General features: G+C 44.5%; 2 protein-coding genes across 3 annotated transcripts; both read left to right on the top strand.

Moving 5' to 3' along the window:
* Positions 1-112: 112 nt before the first annotated feature.
* LOC115104243 (hsp90 co-chaperone Cdc37-like) lies at positions 113-5,390 on the top strand. Its single transcript, XM_029625572.2, has 8 exons — positions 113-441; positions 689-970; positions 1,170-1,275; positions 1,358-1,473; positions 1,867-1,989; positions 2,072-2,254; positions 4,363-4,434; positions 4,618-5,390. The coding sequence occupies exons 1-8, from the start codon at positions 331-333 to the stop codon at positions 4,756-4,758; spliced, it is 1,134 nt and encodes a 377-aa protein (XP_029481432.1). The 5' UTR covers positions 113-330; the 3' UTR covers positions 4,759-5,390.
* Positions 5,391-9,843: 4,453 nt separating this feature from the next.
* Positions 9,844-22,359, top strand: LOC115104241 (non-receptor tyrosine-protein kinase TYK2-like). 2 transcript variants are annotated; one of them, XR_003859702.2, is made up of 25 exons: positions 9,844-9,979; positions 10,583-10,791; positions 12,597-12,720; positions 14,297-14,429; positions 14,575-14,738; positions 14,946-15,330; positions 15,462-15,647; positions 15,918-16,075; positions 16,152-16,269; positions 16,407-16,590; positions 16,741-16,859; positions 17,339-17,512; positions 17,784-17,871; positions 18,141-18,268; positions 18,497-18,632; positions 19,190-19,341; positions 19,464-19,614; positions 19,743-19,834; positions 19,995-20,187; positions 20,420-20,538; positions 20,801-20,973; positions 21,083-21,200; positions 21,354-21,464; positions 21,558-21,856; positions 21,949-22,359. XR_003859702.2 is itself a non-coding variant. In XM_029625570.2 (24 exons), the coding sequence occupies exons 2-24, from the start codon at positions 10,608-10,610 to the stop codon at positions 21,696-21,698; spliced, it is 3,531 nt and encodes a 1,176-aa protein (XP_029481430.1). In that variant the 5' UTR covers positions 9,844-9,979; positions 10,583-10,607; the 3' UTR covers positions 21,699-22,359. The 2 variants fall into 2 exon arrangements, 1 of the variants encoding a protein (XP_029481430.1); XM_029625570.2 differs by having other exon boundaries at positions 21,558-22,359.
* Positions 22,360-22,401: the final 42 nt, after the last annotated feature.

Raw genomic sequence — 22,401 nt, 5'->3', positions numbered from 1 at the left:
AGGCTATTATTATTATTATTATTAAATCTACTAAATAATATATATATATATTTTTTATTATAAAAATATTATGCTCCACCCACATGCCTTTGACTTGACGTTCTTCAATGACGAGTTTACGTAGGTACGTCTAAACGGAAACTTCCAGGGTTTCTTCCTTAGCTAGCTAATGCTACATTGTGCACTATTGTTGTTTAGCAATAGTAAATATATTATCTACCGATATCATTTCTAACAAAGTTTTAAGTTAGCTAATTTAAAATCGATTATTTTCACTTTTAACGTGCTCTTGCCACAAGCAAATTGTAGCCTGCTAGCTAGGTAGCTAGAATGACAAGTAGGATAGACTACAGCGTGTGGGACCACATTGAGGTTTCAGATGATGAAGATGACACTCATCCAAACATCGATACACCCAGCCTTTTCAAATGGAGACATGAGGTAACGTTATGTCGATTAGAGTGATGAATTTGATAGCTACTTGGTCTCTGTAAGTTAGCTAATTATCACATTATTAGCTAGCTTTCTAGATTTGCAGATGCTGTAGCTAGCTACGTTATGTAAACAGCCTGCTTTCGCAGATAAATGCAATGGAAAGATAAACATAACATTTGGCGTTATGTGTTGTATATCTAGTTATCCTCGATGAGATCCCTTTGTCCTGACCCCTCTCCCCACCATCACCTAGGCGCGTGTGGAACGAATGGACCAGTTCATAAAGGCTGGTGAGGACCTGGAGAAGGGGCTAACTGAATCTAAGCGCAAGTTGACTGAAGCACAGAAGAAGACCAAGAATCTGTCCAGTTCAGTCACGGACGATGCCAAAGCCGAGCTGAGCAAGGCACAGGCTGAGGAGAAGAGGCTGAAGAAGGAGGAGCGGGACTGGGAGAAGAAACTGGAGGACCACCGGCGGGAAGAGAAGAAGATGCCATGGAGCGTAGACACACTCTGCAAGGAGGGCTTCAGCAAGGTGGGTTTAGTGTGTGGAACCACTGATGCACCCTGGCTGATGGTGATGGTTATTTGCTGATGCCACTTGTCTTGCCCCACTCCGATCTCTCTCTTTCTCTCTCTCTCTCTCTCTCTCTTTCTCTCTCTCTCTCTCTCTCTCTCTCTCTCTCTCTCTCTCTCTCTCTCGCTCTCTCTCTCTCTCCTTCTGTCTCTCCTAGAGTGTTATGAACGTTAAGCCAGATGTGAAGGAGGACACCGAGGAGCAGAAAGAGCAGAAACACAAGACCTTTGTGGAGAAGTATGAGAAAGAGATCAAACACTTTGGTGAGCGTCATTATCCCATTCTTTGTTGTCCCCATTCTTTGTGGGTAGTTGTCATGGCCATGGTATCTGTCTCTGGTGTCAGGTATGATGAAACGCTGGGACGACAGCCAGAAGTACCTATCAGACAACCCTCACCTGGTGTGTGAGGAGACGGCCAACTACCTAGTCATCATGTGCATTGACCTGGAGGTGGAGGAGGTGAGTGCAGAACCGTAATACAACAAACCTCACCTCTAATAACCCATGAGGGATTTCATCCACTATACATTATTCCAGAGGACACTCATCAGGGTCATATTCAGTAGGGCACAGGGTAGCAAAATGTTTTGAAACAGAAAACGATAGTGTTTCTTGTTGAACAAGTCCAGGTAGACCCTTCCTGTTTCAGTCCATCTTCTTACATTTGGTGCATAATGAACACAATCCTGGTGTAGAGAAGGTTATGAAGTAGGTTAGTAAGTGATCGTCAGATCCTCTTTATTTGCCCAAACATGCCTCAGTACGAAGTACACATGCAGTTTCCTTTTCTTGATACAGATGAGCATAGACAAGGGTTAATGTCAGTGTCCTGTTGATGTTTTCCTCCTGTAGAAGAAAGCGCTGATGGAGCAGGTGGCCCACCAGACTATAGTGATGCAGTTCGTCCTGGAGCTGGCTAAGAGCCTTAAGGTGGATCCCCGCGGTTGCTTCCGTCAGTTCTTTGCCAAGATAAAGGTTTGTTTGTGTGTAAAGGTAATACATTTCCCACTTGCACTCAATAGCAAAGCATATAGACAGTTATATTTCCCTCTCTCAGACTGCAGATCAGCAGTATCAGGATGCCTTCAATGATGAGCTGGAGTCCTTTAAGGGGAGGGTGCGCGGCAGAGCCAAGATTCGCATCGAGAGGGCCATGAAGGAGTACGAAGAGGAGGAGAGACAGAAACGCCTGGGGCCCGGAGGACTAGATCCTGCTGAGGTGTATGAGTCCCTACCTGAGGTACAGGACATCTACTGCTGCACCTCCTCCTTCATTTAGCACCGTCCTTCCATCATAATCATCATCCCTATCTCTGTTTTTGGTTTTGCAAGTTAACAAACCCAAAGATTGGAAAGCCGCCGCAGTCATCCCCCTCTTCAAAGGGGGAGACACTCTAGACCCAAACTGCTACAGACCTATATCTATCCTACCCTGCCTTTCTAAGGTCTTTGAAAGCCAAGTTAACAAACAGGTCACCGACCATTTCGAATCCTACCTTACCTTCTCAGCTGTGCAATCTGGTTTCCGAGCTAGTCATGGGTGCACCTCAGCCACGCTCGGGTCCTAAACGATATCATAACCGCCATCGATAAGAGACAATACTGTGCAGCTGTACTCATCGACCTGGCCAAGGCTTTCAACTCTGTCAATCACCACATTCTTATCGGCATACTCAACAGTCTTGGTTTCTCAAATGACTGCCTCGCCTGGTTCACCAACTACTTCTCAGATAGAGTTCAGTGTGTCAAGTCGGAGGGCCTGTTACCGGACCTCTGGCAGTCTCTATGGGGGTGCCACAGGGTTCAATCCTCAGGCCGACTCTTTTCTCTGTATACATCAATGATGTTGCTCTTGCTGCTTGTGATTCTCTGATCCACCTCTACGCAGACGACACCATTCTGTATACTTCTGGCCCTTCTTTGGACACTGTGTTAACTAACCTCCAAACGAGTTTCAATGCTATACAACTCTCCTTCCGTGGCCTCCAAACTGCTCTTAAATGCAAGTAAAACTAAATGTATGCTCATCAACCGATCGCTGCGCACACCTGCCCGCCCTTCCAGCATCACTACTCTGGACGGTTCTGACTTAGAATATGTGGACAACTACAAATACCCAGGTGTCTGGTTAGACTGTAAACTCTCCTTCCAGACTCACATCAAACATCTCCAATCCAAAGTTACATCTAGAATTGGCTTCCTATTTCGCAACAAAGCATCCTTCACTCATGCTGCCAGACATACCCTCGTAAAACAAAACGGACTATCCTACCGATCCTTGACTTCAGCAAATTGCATGCAGTCTATCACACTGCCATCCGTTTTGTCACCAAAACCCCATATACTAACCACGGTGACCTCTATGCCCTCGTTGGCTGGCCCTTCATAGTCGTCGCCAAACCCACTGGCTCCAGGTCATCTATAAGTCTTTGCTAGGTAAAGCCCGTCTTATCTCAGCTCACATGTCATCATAGCAGCACCCACCCGTAGCACACGCTCCAGCAGGTGTATTTCACTGGTCACCCCCAAAGCCAATTCCTCCTTTGACTTCCTCCTTTCCTTCCAGTTCTCTGCTGCCAATGACTGGAACGAACTTCTAAAATCACTGAAGCTGGAGACTCATATTTCCTCATTATCATCCTCCTCATCCTCATCTTCTTTTTTTTTTTTTTTTGCCTTTACCTCCCTTATCTCCCCTCATTTGCTCACATCGTATATAGACTTGTTTATACTGTATTATTGACTGTATGTTTGTTTTACTCCATGTGTAACTCTGTGTCGTTGTATGTGTCGAACTGCTTTGCATTATCTTGGCCAGGTCGCAATTGTAAATGAGAACTTGTTCTCAACTTGCCTACCTGGTTAAATAAAGGTGAAATAACTAAATAAAAAATAAAAATTAACTTTAAGCACCAGCTGTCAGAGCAGCTCACAGATCACTGCACCTGTACATAGCCCATCTGTAAATAGCCCAATACCTCATCCCCATACTGTTATTTATTTTATTTTGCTCCTTTGCACCCCAGTATCTCTACTTGCACACTCATCTTCTGCACATCTATCATTCCAGTGTTTAATTGCTATATTGTAATTATTTAGCCTCTATGGCCTATTTATTGCCTTTACCTCCCTTATCCTACCTCATTTTCACTCACTGTACATATACTTTTTCTGTTGTATTATTGACTATGTTTGTTTATTCCATGTGTAACTCTGTGTTGTTGTATGTGTCGCACTGCTTTGCTTTATCTTGGCCAGGTTGCAGTTGTAAATGAGAACTTGTTCTCAACTAACCTACCTGGTTAAATAAAGGTGAAATTTAAAAAATAGATTTTGTCCTTTTTGTAGGAGATGCAGAAATGTTTTGACGAGAAGGACATTGCCATGTTGCAGACTGTCATCACGAAGCTGGACCCAACGGTAGGTTACAAAACCAAATCCATTCCTGTGTTTCTTTTGTTGTATTGTCTTCCACGTGCTCAGGGCAAGCATACCGACAACATACATTGTTCTACAAATGTAAAGGCACACTGAATAGTGACACAAAACCTCCTGAAGTTGTTACAAACTGGTGCTCTGAATGTCATTGTTCCCACCCGTCAGGAGGCTAAGGTCCACATGAAGAGATGCATCGACTCTGGCCTCTGGGTCCCTAACTCACGGGCAGACGAGGGAGACGACAAGGAGGAAGACGCTAATTATGAAGAGCTGAATAAGGAGATGGGCGAACAGAAGATAGAATGATTGACATGAATTGATTTTACGATGATGATATTTTCATCTATGTAGTCGTCACTTCTATTGCTATTCCCAATGTTTTTTTCATGAGTTTCTCCTTAACGCTTTGGAACAGTGTAACCTCTCTGTGGTGATGTCCACTCTTTGTGGACAACAGTATCACACCAATATCACTTGCTGAATGCTTTTCTTTTTTTAAACATAATTCTTGCTTGGGCCTTTTATTAGTGAAGCTGTATTCTTAAACATGTGTGTGCCTGTACATAGTCTCTTTGGGTGTGTGTGTCAGCCAGCCAGCTAATCTGTTGTTTACCTTGTATTTGTGTGCTTTCAGTTGCTGGGGAACTACTGGTTCTACATGTATAGGGATAGGCATGGCAGGATTTTAGTTCTTGATGTGATAGAATTATACATAGTGATGTAACGTGGGATAGCCTAGTAACTGAGGTTGAAATTGAATCATATCAACATGTGACATTTTGAATCCAGTGTACTGGCCCCTTGTGACCTTTTTGCTCATTGTTTTCTCTCCTTAATTTGACCAGCAGGTGTCACCTCACATCAACTTTTAAGTTGATGGGATAATCACTTTTGAGTATTATTTGCTATTAAAAATATCACTGATGTGGTTTACATGAGTCAGGATAGGGTGTTATTAAATTGAGATTTATTAGAAACATTGTAAGATAGTTTCACCTGTCTTTCATTGCATTATAATGCTTAGTGCAACAAACATATGGTCCAGACACACCAAGACAGTCGTGAAGAGGGCACGACAACACCTTTTTCTCCTCAGGAGACTGTAACGGTTTGGCATGGGTCCCCAAATCCTCAAAAAGTTCTACAGCTGCACCATCAAGAGCATCCTGACTGGTTGCATCACAGCCTCGTATGGCAACTGCTCGGTATCTGACCGTAAGGCGCTACAGAGGGTAGTGCGTACAGCCCAATACATCACTGGGGCCAAGCTTCCTGCCGTCCAGGACCTTTATACCAGGCGGTGTCAGAGGAAGGCCCAAAAAATTGTCAAAGACTCTGTCACCCAAGTCATACTGGAGCGCCAAGTCTAGGTCCAAAAGGCTCCTGAGCAGCTTCTATCCCCAAGCTATAAGACTTCTGAACAATTAATCAAATGGCCACCCGGACTATTTACATTGACCCCGCTTTTGTTTTGAGACTGCTGCTACTTGCTGTTTATCATCTTTGCATAGTCACTTTCCCCTACCTACATGTACAAATTACCTCGACTAACCTGTACCCCCGCACATTTATTCAGTACCCTTGCCTCCTGTATATAGCCTCGTTATTGTTATGTTTATTCTACTGTGTTACTTCTTTATTTTTACTATTTGATTTAGTAAATATGTTCTTGAACTGCACTGTTGGTTAAGGGCTTGTAAGTAAGCATTTCACGATAAGGTCTACATCTACCCTACCATTCAAAAGTTTGGGGTCACTTAGAAATGGCCTTGTTTTTTTAAAAGAAAATCACGTTTTTTGTTCATTAAAATTACATCAAATTGATCAGAAATACAGTGTAGACATTGTTAATGTTGTAAATTACTATTGTATCTGGAAACAGCAGATTTTTTAAATGGAATATCTAAACTCAGCAAAAAAAGAAACATCCTCTCACTGTCAACTGCGTTTATTTTCAGCAAACTTAACATGTGCAAATATTTGTATGAACATAAGATTCAACAACTGAGACATAAACTGAACAAGTTCCACAGACATGTGACTAACATAAATGGAATAATGTGTCCCTGAACAAAGGGGGGGTTAAAATCAAAGTAACAGTCAGTTTCTGGTGTGGCCACCAGCTGCATTAAGTACTACAGTGCATCTCCTCATGAACTGCACCAGATTTGCCAGTTCTTGCTGTGAGATGTTGCCCCACTCTTCCACCAAGGCACCTGAAAGTTCCCAGACATTTCTAGGGGGAATGGCCCTAGCCCTCATCCTCCGATCCAACAGGTCCCAGACGTGCTCAATGGGATTGAGACCTGGGCTCTTCGCTGGCTATGGCAGAACACTGACATTCCTGTCTTGTGTCGTAGATAATTGTTACAGAAATATAATACTGTCTATAGAAATATAATACTGTCAGAAGAACTTTTGAATTCAATGTAGACTTCAATACAAGTTATTAAAGCCGTGCTGGTCCGCGGGAAAGCCGCCGCTTCTTAACACTGGCTTTGCTTTTATACATACATAGTATTGGGGTACATCACATATGTAAATACAGTTACTCCCCCTTAGTATCTGCTTTTGGATACAACGATGGCAGAACTCTTCCCATGTTCTAAAAATAATGTATGTACTGCATGCCTATGTTTTACGTGTTAGTCATCAGTTATCTTGCCTACATCTTTCTTCCTGTACCCTGCTGACCACAGCACGTTCAGCTGTCATGAATGCACGTATGGTCTTGGTTAATGTATTCCTATAAAAATAGAGTATGGTCTGGGTGTCATATGGCCTGGATATCATCTTCTCTTAATGTGCATGTCCTTGCTACTCCAGCCTAGCAGCCAAACCTATCTACATGCAATGCTGAGCTTACTTCAATGGTTTGCTCCAACACTTGCAGGAAATCACGCACATAACGAGTAGTATGGCTGGTGGAATTGTCATGCTAGAGGGTCATGTCAGGATGAGCCTGCAGGAAGGGTACCACATGAGGGAGGAGGATGTCTTCCCTGTAACGCACAGCGTTGAGATTGCCTGCAATTAGAGCGAGCTAAGTCCGATGATGCTGTGACACACCGTCTCAGACCATGATGGACCCTCCACCTCCAAATCGATCCTGCTCCAGAGTACAGGCCTCGTATAACACTCATTCCTTCGACGATAAACGCAAATCCGACCATCACCTCTGGTGAGCCAAAAATGGGTTTGTGCCCATAGGTGACGTTGCCGGTGATGTCTGGTGAGGACCTGCCTTACAACAGGCCTACAAGCCCTCAGTCCAGCCTCTCTCAGCCTATTGCGGACAGTCTGAGCACTGATGGAGGGATTGCGCGTTCCTGGTGTAACTCGGGCAGTTGTTGTTGCCATCCTGTACCTGTCCCGCAGATGTGATGTTCAGATGTACCGATCCTGTGCAGGTGTTGTTTCACGTGTTCTGCCACTGCGAGGACGATCAGCTGTCCGTCCTGTCTCCATGTAGCGCTGTCTTAGGCGTCTCAAGGTACTGACATTGCAATTTATTGCCCTGGCCACATCTGCAGTCATCATCCCTCCTTGCAGCATGCCTAAGGCACGTTCATGCAGATGAGCAGGGACCCTGGGCATCTTTCTTTTGGTGTTTTTCAGAGTCAGTAGAAAGGCATATTTAGTGTCCTAAGTTTTCATAACTGTGACCTTAATTTCCTACCGTCTGTACGCTGTTAGTGTCATTAACGACCGTTCCACAGGTGCATGTTCATTAATTGTTTATGGTTCATTGAACAAGCATGGGAAACAGTGTTTACACCCTTTACAATGAATATCTGTGTAGTTATTTGGATTTTTACTAATTATCTTTGAAAGACAGGGTCCTGAAAAAGGGCCGTTTCTTTTTTTGCTGAGTTTACATAGGCGTACAGAGGCCCATTATCAGCAAACACCCCTCCTCTGTTCCAATGGCACGTTGTGTTAGCTAATCCAAGTGCATAATTTTTTAAACAGTTAATTGATCATTAGAAAACCCTTTTGCAATTATGTTAGCACAGCTGAAAACGGTTGTCCTGATTAAAGAAGCAATACAACGGGCCTTCTTTAGACTAGTTGAGTATCTGGAGCATCAGCATTTATAGGTTAGATTATAGGCTCAAAATGGCCAGAAACAAATAACTTTATTCTGGAACTGGTCAGTCTATTCTTGTTCTGAGAAATTAAGGCTATTCCATGCGAGAAATTGCCAAGAACCTGAAAATCTCGTACAACGCTGTGTACTACCCCCTTCACAGAACAGCGCAAACTGACTCTAACCAGAATAGAGTGGGAGGCCCCAGTGCACAACTGAGCAAGAGGACAAGTACATTAGAGTCTGGTTAGAGAAACAGATGCCTCACAAGTCCTCAACTGGCAGCTTCATTAAATAGTACCCGCAAAACACCAGTCTTAACGTCAACTGTGAAGACGCGACTCCGGGATGCTGGCCTTCTAGGCAGAGATGCAACGAAAAAGCCATATCTCAGACTAGCCAAAAAATATATAAGATTAAGATGGGTAAAAGAACACAGACACTGGACAGAGGAAGATTGGAAAAAGGTGATGGACAGACAAATCTAAGTTTGAGGTGTTCGGATCACAAAGAAGAACATTTGTGAGATGCAGAAAAAATGAAAAGATTCTGGAGAAGAGCTTGACATCTGTTAAGCATGGTGGTGGCAATGTGATGGTCTGGGGGTGCCACCCTGTGGATGGCGCTTAATTGGAGCCAATTTCCTCATACAACAGGACAATGACCCAAAGCACAGCTCCAAACTATGCAATAACTATTTAGGGAAGAAGCAGTCAGTTGGTATTTTGTCTATAAGGAGTGGCCAGCAGTCACCGGATCTCAACCCTATTGAGCTGTTGTGGGTGCAGTTTGGCCATATGATACTGTAGGAAGTGCCCATCAAGCCAATTCAATTTGTGGGAGATGGTTCAGGAAGCATGGGGTGAAATCTCTTCAGATTATCTCAACAAACAGATTACCTCAACTAGAATGCCAAACGTCTGCAAAGCGGTAATTGCTGCAGATGGAGAATTCTTTGATGAAAGCCGTTTGAAGGACACAATTATTATTTCAATTAAAAATAATTATTTATAACTTTGTCAACGTCTTGACTATTTTTCCTATTAATTTTGCAACTCATTTCATGTATGTTTTCATGGAAAACAAATAAATGCATAAGTGACCCCAAACTTTTGAACGGTAGTGTATTTCTTGAACTGCAATGTTGGTTAAGGGCTTGTAAGTAAGCATCTCACAATAAGGTCTACAACTGTTGTAATCGACGCAAATACGATTTGATTTGAGCTATCCCACAAGCCTACTGTAGTACAGCTGGTTCAAGGGGAGTGGCCAAAAGTGTCTTTCGGTGTTTTCGTCTTGTAGCTGACTTCTCTATCTGTGCGCTTCACGGGAATGCGTAGGAGTAGGGGAAACACGCTTTAGGAAATCATAAGAGTGGACTTCGGTTCAACCTGCATTGGATTTTCTAACTACACGTTTTAGGGACGCAACTAAATGGTAAGAAACCTGTAGTTTGACAAATGTGCAATACAATTTACAAATACCCGGGTTTATTCCAGCATTGGCGGATAAAGCATACTATATCAGTATTATAGGAAGTGGGCTTTATGCCTCTGGTTTACAATTGTTTACAGTACACAGTAGGCTATATTCCACCATCTCCATGAGCAATCAGGTCGATGACGAAGTGATTAATGTATTGGTGAGAATATATATTTGAAAATGTAGGAACATTGGATAAATTAAATCCGGATTTTCGTGTCATGTTATCGTTAAATGTTCGTCTTTACTGATATTCATGCGCAATACCCGGAAGGCCTTACTAGAAAATATTGGATCATATCGCGAGTTCTCAGAACATGGTAATAATGCTGGACAATTACATGGTAACAAATCTATTTGATCCAGATGTGATTACTTGCTACAATAAGGCTTACATTGTATTTGAGTATATTTTTGTCGTTGATATTTGTCGTTGATATTAACAAAAACCCACGTATAAAGTATAAAACGCATGTCCTTAATTAATTGTTATCTGGATTTGTTACTATGTAATTGATTACAGGGAAATACTTTTCTCTTACTTCCTCCCTGTGACAGGTGTAGTGACTCAACCTGGTCCATAATGTCTCGAAGTGGCCGCTCCAAGAGTACCAGGACAGGGTCATCCACAGGCCAGTGTGAGCCTCCTCAGGGACCAGGCGTCCATGTCTATCTGTTTTGGACCAAGGGAGGGGAGCGCTATCTGACCCACACAGAGGGTAAAGTGACAGCCGAGGAGCTTTCAATCTCTGCAGCACAGACTGTGGGTAAGAACAAGTGCCATGTATTGTTTTAATGAAACAGAAACAATATTTTGTTTGAGTATTGAGCAATAATTTAGGGCATTCAGGTTAGCTGTGGGGTGTTCTGTTGTTTGAGGACATTGGCAGCCTGGCACGTAAGGGTGTGTTTGAGTTGATGACTCCAGGCATCTGGGTTTTACAGTGCATTTGGAAAGTATTCAGACCCCTTCCCTATTTCCACATTTTGTTACGTTATAGCCTTATTCTAAAATGGATTAAATTGTTTATTTTCTTCATAAATCTACACACACTACCCCATAATGATTAAGCAAAAACAGGTTTTTAGAAATGCTTGTAAATGTATAAAAAAAACAACTGAAATATCACATTTACATAAGTATTCAGACCCTTTACTCAGTACGGTGTTGAAGCACCTTTGGCAGCAATTACAGCCTCGGTCTTCTTGGGTATGATGCTACAAGCTTGGCACACCAGTATCAGGGGAGTTTCTCCCATTCTTCTCTGTAGATCCTCTCAAGCTCTGTCAGGTTGGATGGGGAGCGTCGCTCAACAGCTATTTTCAAGTCTCTCCAGAGATGTTCAATCGGGACATTCAGAGACTTGTTCCGAAGTTACTCTTGCATTGTCTTGGCTGTGTGCTTAGTCGTTGTCCTGTTGGAAGGTGAACCTTCGCCCCAGTCTGAGGTCCTGAGTGCTCTGGAGCAGGTTTTCATCAACAATGTACTTTGCTCTGTTCATCTTTCCCTTGATCCTGACTAGTCTCCCAGTCCCTACTGCTGAAGAACATCCCTACAGCATAATGCTGCCACCACCATGCTTCACCGTAGGGAGGGTGCCAGGTTTCTTCCAAACGTGATGTTTGGCATTCAGGCCAAAGAGTTCAATCTTGGTTTCATCAGACCAGAGGATCTGGTTTCTCATTGTCTGAGAGTCTTTAGGTGTCTTTTGGCAAACTCCAAGCAGGATTTCATGTGCCTTCTACTGAGGAGTGGCTTCCATCTGGCCACTCTACCACAAAGGCCTGATTGATGGATTGCTGCAGAGAGAGTTGTCCTTCTGGAAGTTTCTCCCATCTCCACAGAGGAACTCTAGAGCTCTGTCAGAGTGACCATCGGGTTCTTGGTCACCTCCCTGACCAATGCCCTACTCCCCCGATTGCTCAGTTTGGCTGGGCAGCCAGCTCTAGGAAGACTCCTAGAGTCCTGTTTCCAAACTTCTTCCATTTAAGAATGATGGAGGCCACTGTGTTCTTGGGGACCTTCAAAGCTGCAGAAATGTTTTGGTACCCTTCCCCAGATCTGTGCCTCGACACAATCCTGTCTCAGAGCTCTATGTACAATTCCTTTGACCTCATGGCTTGGTTTTTTGCTCTGACGTGCACTGTCAACTGTGCGACCTTGTATAGGCAGGTGTGTGCATTTCCAAATCATGTCCAATCAATTGAATTTACCACAGGTGGACTCTAATCACGTTGTATAAAATTGATCAAAGATGATCCATGGAAACAGGATGCACCTGAGCTCAATTTCGAGTCTCATAACAAATGGTCTGAATTCTTATGTAAATAAGGTATTTGTTTTTTTTCTTTTTACATTTGCAAAAATGTTTAAAAAACTATTTTCACTTTGTCATTATGGGGTTTTATGTGTAGATTGATGACATTTTAAAAATGTAATCCACTTTAGAATAAGGCTGTACCGTAACAAAATGTGGAAAAAGTGAAGGGGTCTGTGTACTTTCCGAATGCACTGTATGTCATTGAAAGGGTGTATCCAAGGTGTACTTAAACTATATATCTGTCCCCCTAGGTATCACTCCACTGTGCCATGTCCTCTTTTCCCTGTATGACCCTGAATCCCACTGCTGGTACAGTCCCAACCATTTCTTCAACCCAGAAGAGCAGACAAGCCTGACACTCCATTATCGCATGAGGTTAGTGTGTGTGTGTGTGTGTTTAAAAAAGGCCACCCCGTCCCCTCCTTTCTACCTAGATTTCCATCACACTCCCTTCATTTTCCCTTGAGTCCCGTTAGTTTGGCTGTTCAGCCTACCTTAGTTAGCCCTGCCGTTCCCAACCAATCAGAGCTCTTGGAAAGGCGCAACTGGACACTGCACCCACTCAGGTCAGAGTGTTATCTTTGTCCGAAGAAAGAAGATGCAAATTTCTGAGGTCAATTTTTTATTGTGGACAGCAACAAGAATACCTGAATGTGGTGTGTGTATCAAAATAATCACAAATCATTCGGAGTAACACGAGTACTATTCCACCAAGATTCACTCCCAGTCAAGATTCATGTTGTATGACCAGAAGTGTGTGAAGAGAGAGGAAAAGGAAATTAAAACCTTGAAAAGAGAAGCATCGTCATTGTTCTGACCGGACATCCTGTGGAGGGACAGAACCCGGAGAAGCATCAGCATTCTGTGATGGATGTAGTCTATCACAGTGCCATCCGTTTTATCACCAAAGCCCCATATACTACCCACCACTGCGAACATGTATGCTCTATATGTATATGTATGCTGTATGCTCTCCTTGGCTGGCCCTCACTACATATCCATCGCCAAACCCACTGGCGCAAGGTCATCTATAAGTCTTTGCTAGGTAAAGCCCCGCCTTATCTCAGCTCACTGGTCACCATAGCAACACCCACCCGTAGCACGCACTCCAGCGGGTATATTGCACTGGTCATCCCCAAAGCCAACACTTACTTTGGCCGCCTTTCCTTCCAGTTCCCTGCTGCCAATGACTGGAACGAATTGCAAAAATCTCTGAAGCTGGAGTCTTATATCTCCCTCTCTAACTTTAAGCATCAGCTTACTGATCACTGCACCTGTACACAGCCAATCTGTAAATAGCACACCCGACTACCTCAAAATTGTTCTGACCGGACATCTTGTGGAGGGTCAGAACCCAGAGAAGCATCAGCATTGTTCTGAGTGGACATCCTGCGGAGCATCAGAACCCAGAGAAGCATCAGCATTGTTCTGAGCGGACATCCTGCGGAGCATCAGAACCCAGAGAAGCATCAGCATTGTTCTGAGCGGACATCCTGTGGAGCATCAGAACCCAGAGAAGCATCAGCATTGTTCTGAGTGGACATCCTGTGGAGCATCAGAACCCAGAGAAGCATCAGCATTGTTCTGTACCGACACCCTGTGGAAGGTCAGAACCCAAATCCCAGTCAGCATAATTGTACTAGCAGGTGAGGGTATTCACAGCTGACTGCTCAGAAGGGCGAGGGCATACCAGCCAACTGTTTTTATAGTGTGTGTAAAATCACATTTTATTTGTCACATACACATGGTTAGCAGATTTTAATGCGAGTGTAGCGAAATGCTTCTAGTTCCGACAGTGCAGTAATAACCAACGAGTAATCTAACCTAACACAATGTGTGTGTGTGTGTGTGTGTGTGTGTGTGTGTGTGTGTGTGTGTGAGAGAGATTATGCACTGTATGCTTTTATGTACAGGCATATTTATATAGGGAATTTTCTCTTTCGGTTCCCAGGTTTTACTTTCGGAATTGGCATGGGTTGAGTGAGAAGGAACCGTCAGTGTCGCGATATGCCCCACGGTCAGGGACACGGCACGAGGGCTCACCTCTACTAGAAATGACCTCCCTGGAATACCTCTTCTGCCAGGTGAGTTTCAGAAAGAGGCGTGTTTTTATCCAAAATGTGTTTGTATTCATATATTCCTGTGGAAGTGTGCATTAACATAATATTCCTGTGTCACACGGACGTTTTCATATTGTGAAAAAACTCATTTCCCTTTTGTTTCTCTTAGGCAAAGTTTGATTTTGTGAATGATGTCATGCCGATGGAGGATGCTCAAGGAAAAGAAGAGTTGAGTCGCTTTAAGAATGAGAGTCTGGGGATGGCTGTGCTGCACCTCTCTCACCAGGCCCTGTGCTCAGGCTGCACGCTACAGGAAGTGGCCAAGTCTGTCAGGTAAGCCATGAGTCAGAGGGGATGGGTGCATTGTTTAGGAAGGGCTTTGACAAGGTTTCAGACATTACTATAGTCTGAGGCTGTGTTGAAAATGGCACCTTATTCACTCACTATCAAAACTAGTGCATTATAGAGGGAAACTAGTGCCTTTACAAACGCAGCCGTAATGTTTTGATTGACTTCCATATTCCCCTTGCCATACTGTAGCTTCCTGCGCTGCATTCCGAGATCCTTCTCCAAACATATAGTGAGGGACAACTTCCTGACCAAGATCCGTATCCGGCGTGTGTTTGCTGACTTCGTGAGGACCTTCCAGGAGCACACTGTGGACTTAGGACGCCTGGGCTCCCAGGAGGTCATGTATAAATACCTGTCTACTCTGGAGCACCTAGCCCCCCGCTTCGGTACCGAGACCTTCCTCGCGGCCCAACTGGAGCTGAGGAAGGACGGGGGCGACGGGAGCGGCTCCTACCTCAACACCAGCCACGCCCACGGGGGCTCTGACCCTGAGAACTTTGGCCCTCAGGTCATGCATGAAGTCATGGTGTCTGGTACCAAGGGGATTCAGTGGAGGAAGATCACAGTGCAGAAGGTATTTCTGTCTGTCTCATTGGATGTCTATCAAGCTCTTTGACTGCTAGTTAGAACTGTGAGTTGCCTTTGTGTGTTTCTCGTAGTGTGCCTTCTGTGGGATGCTCTGTAAGTTGTGTCTATCCATTCTAGGCCCAGGCCAACAGTTACTTTGGGAACGATTACTTAGGGAATCGGAAAAGTGTGAAGCAATCGCCCCTCCAGCAAGAACCTAAATCCTCTGACACATGGACGTCTTTCTGCGACTTCCCGGAAATCTCCCACATCACCATCACTGGAGCCAACGTCAGCATCATTAAACAGGACAACTTCTCTATGGTTCGAGCACCTGCCTCTCAACTGCTTTCTGTTGGGCCCCAAACCTATCTTGAGATACACACACGTAGCTCCATGTTTTGTGCAAATCCCCCATTGACAACATTGCATGATTTATGCAAAAACCTAAGTCAAGTGTGCAGATCTCAAGTTATAAGTGTGTGTGTGAAGTTGCATCTTACTATATGATGTATGTCTGTACGGAAGCGGAGTATCTGACTGAAATGTGTGTAGGTGGTGTTGTCTGAGGATGATATGTTTATATGTGTGCAGGAGGTTCAAATGAATTCCAGCCTTGAGGCTCTGTCTTTCGTCTCCCTGCTGGACGGGTACTTCCGGCTTACTGCAGACGCACACCACTACCTGTGTCACGAGGTGGCTCCGCCCAGAGTAGTGCTCAGTGCCACCAATGGTCTCCATGGACCAATGAAGTGAGTAACACACACATACACACACACACACACACACTGCCCTGGCTCCCACTACAATTCTGACTGTCTTTTTCAGTGATGACTTTGTGCTGCAGAGACTGAGGAAGGAAGCAGTTGAAGAGGGAGCCTTTCTTGTGCGCTGGAGCGTCCTCGACTACCACCGCATCATATTAGCTGTTCTAAACAAGAGTCAGGTAAACGCGCCTCTGCACCAAGCCCTGAAGGACGAGGCACATGGAAAATGTAGAGTCTGAAAATGTGAAAAGCAATACAATGTCATTAGAAGTTATATATTTGGATGCATGTGTGTGTCTTTGCTGGCTTCCTATAGAATGGACAAGCTGCAATCCACAAGCAGTTCAGGATCCTGCATAGTGGTTCAGTGTTTTCTCTGGAAGGCTGGGACCGGGAGTTCTCCAGTGTCAAGGAGCTCACCGACAGCCTCAAGACCTTTGTGCTCAAGTCTGGCACGGACAATTTCACTGTGAAGAAATGCTGCCAACCCCGACCTGCAGGTTAGTGTGTTTTTCATAGATGTGCATTGGTGTTGTTCTGCCCCTAACATACCACAGCTCAACATATGTACAGAGATGTTATTCTCTAAGGATGTGTTGTGTGTCCATGTTTTCCTATACTGTATTTAAATGAGTGTTTGTGTGCTGCAGAACTGTCCAACCTCTTGGTGATGAGGCAGGGTGCGGACCAGTGTGTTCAGCCTGACTCTGTGGCCCTCTGTCTGACTCAGCTGAGGTTCCATCAGATCAAAGACAAGGAGATCACCCAGGTGAGAGAGATTGGCATTCTTGCTGCACCCTCGACAACTACTGTGATTATTATTATTTGACCATGCTGGTCATTTATGAACATTTGAACATCTTGGCAATGTTCTGTTATAATCTCCACCCGGCACAGCCAGAAGAGGACTGGCCACCCCTCATAGCCTGGTTCCTCTCTAGGTTTCTCTGTTTGGGGTTTTAGGCTGGGTTTCTGTACAGCACTTTGAGATATCAGCTGATGTACGAAGGGCTATATAAATACATTTGATTTGATTCTCTTCTATATATCTCTCTGTCAGCGCCCTTCTTTGTGTATGTTTCACCTGGGTTATATTCAGTAGGGCACACCTTTGCAACAGTACCTCCCAGTTTCACTAAATTCCAATACATTTCTCCCTACTGAACACTGATGCTCTTCTCTATCTTTGTCCGGTTTGTACCCAAGTACTTCTAAAATGGCTGTATGTCTGGTTGTCCCTGTGCTTAGGAGCAGCATCTGGGCCGTGGGACCAGGACCAACATCTACTCTGGCAGTCTGTTGGTGTGGGGCGGAGTCGAGGAGGAGGATGAGGAGGACAAGTGGAACAACAATCTTACTGATCGCAAAGAGATCCGAGTGGTTCTTAAGATCTTGGACCAGAGCCACAAGGACATAGCGTTGGTGAGTTAACATTAATGTATCATTATCCTCTTACAGGAATTGATTGCGTGATGAGTAACCTTACCTGTGACCTGAAGACTAGCTCGGTGTGATAATGCCTGGACTTTAGCTCTGTGCGATAACACCATCCCAGGTTCCAACCCAGTTTGCCTCAATCACACAACGGTTACCTTGTTGGTTCGAAGCTACCGTTTTCACGGTAGACTCTGTTAAATGTGAACCTTTGTTTACAATGTCCTGATAATCCTTCCTCTTTCCTGTCCTCTCGTAGGCGTTCTTTGAAACAGCCAGTCTGATGAGCCAAGTATCTCACAGTCACCTGGTCTTTGTACACGGAGTGTCTGTCAAAGGATCTGAGAGTAAGTCACCATGGCACTACTCAACCTCACACTTCCTCATTCAGCTGTGCAACTTCCTTCTTCAGCACTGACACTTCCTTCCCAGAAGGTTAATTGTATTGGTTGTTTGAATTACTAGGCAACGGGACTGGTGTACAGTACAACCACAAGCCTGACTCTCAGCCAAACTGTAGCCTTTAAATTAGACTCAATACAGTGAAGTGTCGGTCATCTCTAACAGTAAGTGGTGTGATCCTAGATAATAATCCTTGTATTTGACCTGTCTGCAGACATCATGGTGGAGGAGTTTGTGGAGTTTGGGCCTCTGGATGTGTTCCTGCGAAGGGAAAGGGCGCTGGTCACCCCTCAGTGGAAATTTACTGTAGCCAAACAGCTGGCCAGTGCCCTGAGCTACCTCGTAAGTCAGCCTGATATCCTCACATCGCAACAAACTAAGATTACTCCTCACTCATTGTATGAAACAATGACCTTTTAGGATGTTGATCTCCTGTCCTCTGTGATAGTCCCTCCGTTTCAAACTCTAAACCCTTGTGTCCATAGTTAATGTATTGCCAACCCTCATCTCCCACTATTGAGTGTCCTGAATGTACTTTATGTTGTTACCTATACCACCTGGTTACTGCAGGAGACTAAACAACTGGTACATGGTAATGTCTGTGCTAAAAACATTCTGGTGGCTCGCCGTGGTCTGGAGGAGGGCACCTTTCCCTTCGTCAAGCTGAGCGATCCAGGCATTGCCCTCAACGTGCTGTCCAGAGAAGGTTAGTTCCTACTTGAACAATAAAACAGTTAGTTCCTACCAGACCACTTCCATGTTGGGCAACACCCACTACATGATAAATAGAATCTCTCTACAGTGAGTTATTTTGTCAACCCTCAATTTTCGTCTCTGGTGGTTTTTCTTGGTCTTCATTCTTTTAGATCAGATTGAGTCACAAGAAGCCCTGTGCAAACCACGTCCTAGGAATACCTAGGATAGGATAAAGTAATCCTTCTCACCCTCCCCCCCCCTTAAAAGATTTAGATGCACTATTGTAAAGTGGCTGTTCCACTGGATGTCTTAAGGTGAATGCACCAATTTGTAAGTCGCTCTGGATAAGAGCGTCTGCTAAATGACTTAAATGTAAATGACTTAAATGTCCTGGTTGCTGTGAGGCCCACTTCCTGGTTGTCTTGCACTTGCCATCATATTGACACTTAGCAGGAAGGCTTTAGAGGTTATTTAGTTTGTGTTGTGAGACCATGTGATTCATGAACCTACTGAATGTAGTGGTATTATATAGCCTGGTCTGACTTAGACTGTCTCAATGCCCTACAGAGCGTGTCGAGCGAATCCCATGGATCGCCCCGGAGTGTGTGCCAAGCAGTGCCCCATTCGGCAGTGCTGCCGACCAGTGGAGCTTTGGAGCCACACTGCTGGAGATCTGCAACAATGGAGATTTGCCCATGAGTGGTAGCACGCTCACTGAGGTACCTACAGCCCTATTGTCACTGCCCTTCAATTCTCCTCCCTCTAATCATAACTCATTATCTGCCATCCTCTTACCATGCCTGTGATTCATACTGACCCCTGACCTCTCTCCTGCCAACAGAAAGAGCGTTTCTACGAGACGCGGAGTCGCCTCACCGAGCCCTCGTCGCAGGAACTGGCCAGCCTCATTAGCATGTGTTTGACCTACGAACCCCTGGAGAGGCCGTCCTTCCGCACTGTGCTTCGAGACCTCACTGAACTACAGATCAAGAGTATGTCCTCTCCTTTTATTCTTTGAATCAGTCTGTTTCTCTCCGTTTCCTCTACTAGCATTTAGATTGACCACATTTTCGTGATTGATTAGTGTTGCTTTAATGTTGCTCTCCTGGTTTCTGATCAGATCCTGACATATCCCCCCTGGAGTCTCTCCCGGACGCTGACCCCAACGTTTTCCTCAAACGCTACTTGAAAAAGATCCGGGACTTAGGAGAGGTGAGTTAATTTCTCCGCAGGACAACATGACTCTTATAAACCCCTCTGTGCTCTTGATCTTCTGTTGTGCTTTGTGATCTACTGGCGTTAAGTAAAACATTATTCCCTGGCCTCCCTCTAACTGAGAGAATTCTTTGTGCTCTCTCCCTTTTGTCTCCAGGGTCACTTTGGGAAGGTGATTCTCTATGTGTATGACCCAGCCAACGACGGGACAGGGGACTATGTGGCAGTGAAGGCCCTAAAGCATGAGGGAGGCAGCCATCTCCGTGAAGGCTGGATGAAGGAGATTGAGATCCTCAAGTCTCTTTACCACAGCAACATAGTCAAGTACAAGGGCTGCTGCTCTGAGCTGGGTGAGTGGCATGTGATCCAGTCCAGCTCACCTGTCTGTCATCCACCTGCTGTATATGATTGGCAGTCTCATTTTCATACAATGCTTGTTTATTACATTTCTTGCTTGGCTCCTTCCTACAGGTGACATGTTCATGTGTGGGGGTTTCCAGCATCTGTTCACATTTACATGTGTAGGGTAGCATCTGTATGTATGAGTGACTGCTGTAAATGCCTGTTTCGTTGTCTCCACAGGAGGGCAGACTGTGCAGCTGATTATGGAGTTCCTACCTCTGGGCAGCCTCAGAGAGTACCTAGCCAAACACCGCCTGGGCGTGGCTCACAGCCTCCTCTTTGCACAGCAGATCTGCCAGGTGAGACGAGCACTGCACGGGGGGGGGGGGGGGGGGCTGGTAATATAAAGATATATGTAATCTAGATTCCTTCTAGGGTTCTGTTTAGTTCTGTAGCAGGTACACTGTTTAGGTTCAAGTTGAAGATTTGCTATCCAATATTGGAGTATTGTTTTATACAACAATAGATTAAAGTACTCTATTTTCTTCTCTAACTGCTACTCTTTCACCTTGGTCTCCCTCATCTCTCCTCCTGCTCTTTTGGCTTTTTTTCCTTTTTAAGGGGATGGATTACCTGCACTCGAAGCGATACATCCACCGGGACTTGGCTGCCCGGAACGTACTGGTGGAGAATGAGCATCTGGTGAAGATCGGGGACTTTGGCCTTACCAAATACATCCCAGAGGGAGATGTTTACTACCGCGTGCGTGAGAATGGAGACAGTCCTGTGTTCTGGTGAGTCCTGGAGCCATTGAGCAATTACTTCCCTCCTGGGCTGCTAATTTAGAGTCAAGATGTGTGCATTAAAAGGTATCTTACGGTAACCTTTGACTTTATTTTACAGGTATGCAATTGAGTGTCTGAAGGAGAGCAAATTTTCCTTCTCTTCAGACATTTGGTCCTTTGGCGTGACGCTCTATGAGGTCCTGACCCACTGTGAATATCGTCAGAGCCCTCCAGTGGTACGAAACGACACCCTCTGTCTCCGTCTAAATCCGCATGATCCATTTAACCAAGGCTGCCAACCCTTTACATAATTGTGATGCAGTCTGTGTGCGGTTTGCTGAGTGTATTAATTGTGACGTGTGCGTTTTGTATGTGTTTTTTTAAAATAGAAGTTCTTTCAGATGATGGGTATAGTGAAGGGTCAGATGACTGTGATGGTGCTGATCAAGCTGCTGGAGAAACACAATAGGTTGCCCTGCCCCCGAGACTGTCCTAGCGAGGTAAAGCATACAGCTAAACACTCTCACACAGTCTTCATTATTTCTGTAAGCCAGATGCACCTAGGGAAACAAACCTGTCTTTGTTTTGAACAGGTCCGCATGTTGATGCAGCATTGTTGGGACTTTGACCCCGCGAGACGGCCATCTTTCAAATCCCTCATTGAGTCCATCGAAGCGATTCGCAAGACATACGAACGGCAACCCAATGTGCGGCTGGCCCAAATTAGCCAATGAGAACCTTACTTTTTCACAGGCCAGCTGGCCTTACTCCTGTATACCTCAGCACTTTGCTACATAAGTCTACTCTAGTCTACACCACACCCTGCACCACAGTGCCCTCTGTCTGTTCTGAAGGAGTAGACTGCTCTTTGTATTAATAAATAGGAACTCAGGTTTGTAGTCATTTTCATCCATTCATTCATATAGATGAGCCCTTAGTGATGGCACTTGTTTTATTTTGATGTGACAGATATTATTTTTTTAGGTGTGAAATTCCCTGAATGGCAGCTATAGTGCTGTCTCGGGAGGAGAACCGGGTCCATGTTCCATGACTGATCCAATTAAGTTCTACATTTTAGCCCGAGTTGGAGGATCCCATTCATATGAAATATTTACTATCCAGAAGAGAAGAGGAGCTGTCGTTCCACATGATTTGTCACTCATAATGTTCACATGATTTAATATAACACTTCATTTGAGGCATGTATATTACCAACCGTTTCTCTTTATTTCTGTATTGGTGTAAATATCAAACATTTACTGATTTTATTGTATCATATCATGTTTTTCCCTATGTTTGTATGTATTAAATGTTTGAGTGGGCGAATGTTGAAAATGAAGCATTTGTATCCGTTGACGGTGTTTAATAAATTTGACCAAAGCCCCCAAAAATCCAGGTTGTGAATTGTTAGTTAATCATTTGTAACACTTTCACCTA

Source organism: Oncorhynchus nerka, linkage group LG21 (genome assembly GCF_034236695.1).
Source record: "Oncorhynchus nerka isolate Pitt River linkage group LG21, Oner_Uvic_2.0, whole genome shotgun sequence".
NCBI lineage: Eukaryota > Metazoa > Chordata > Actinopteri > Salmoniformes > Salmonidae > Oncorhynchus > Oncorhynchus nerka.
This window is presented reverse-complemented; position numbering and strand designations above follow the sequence as displayed.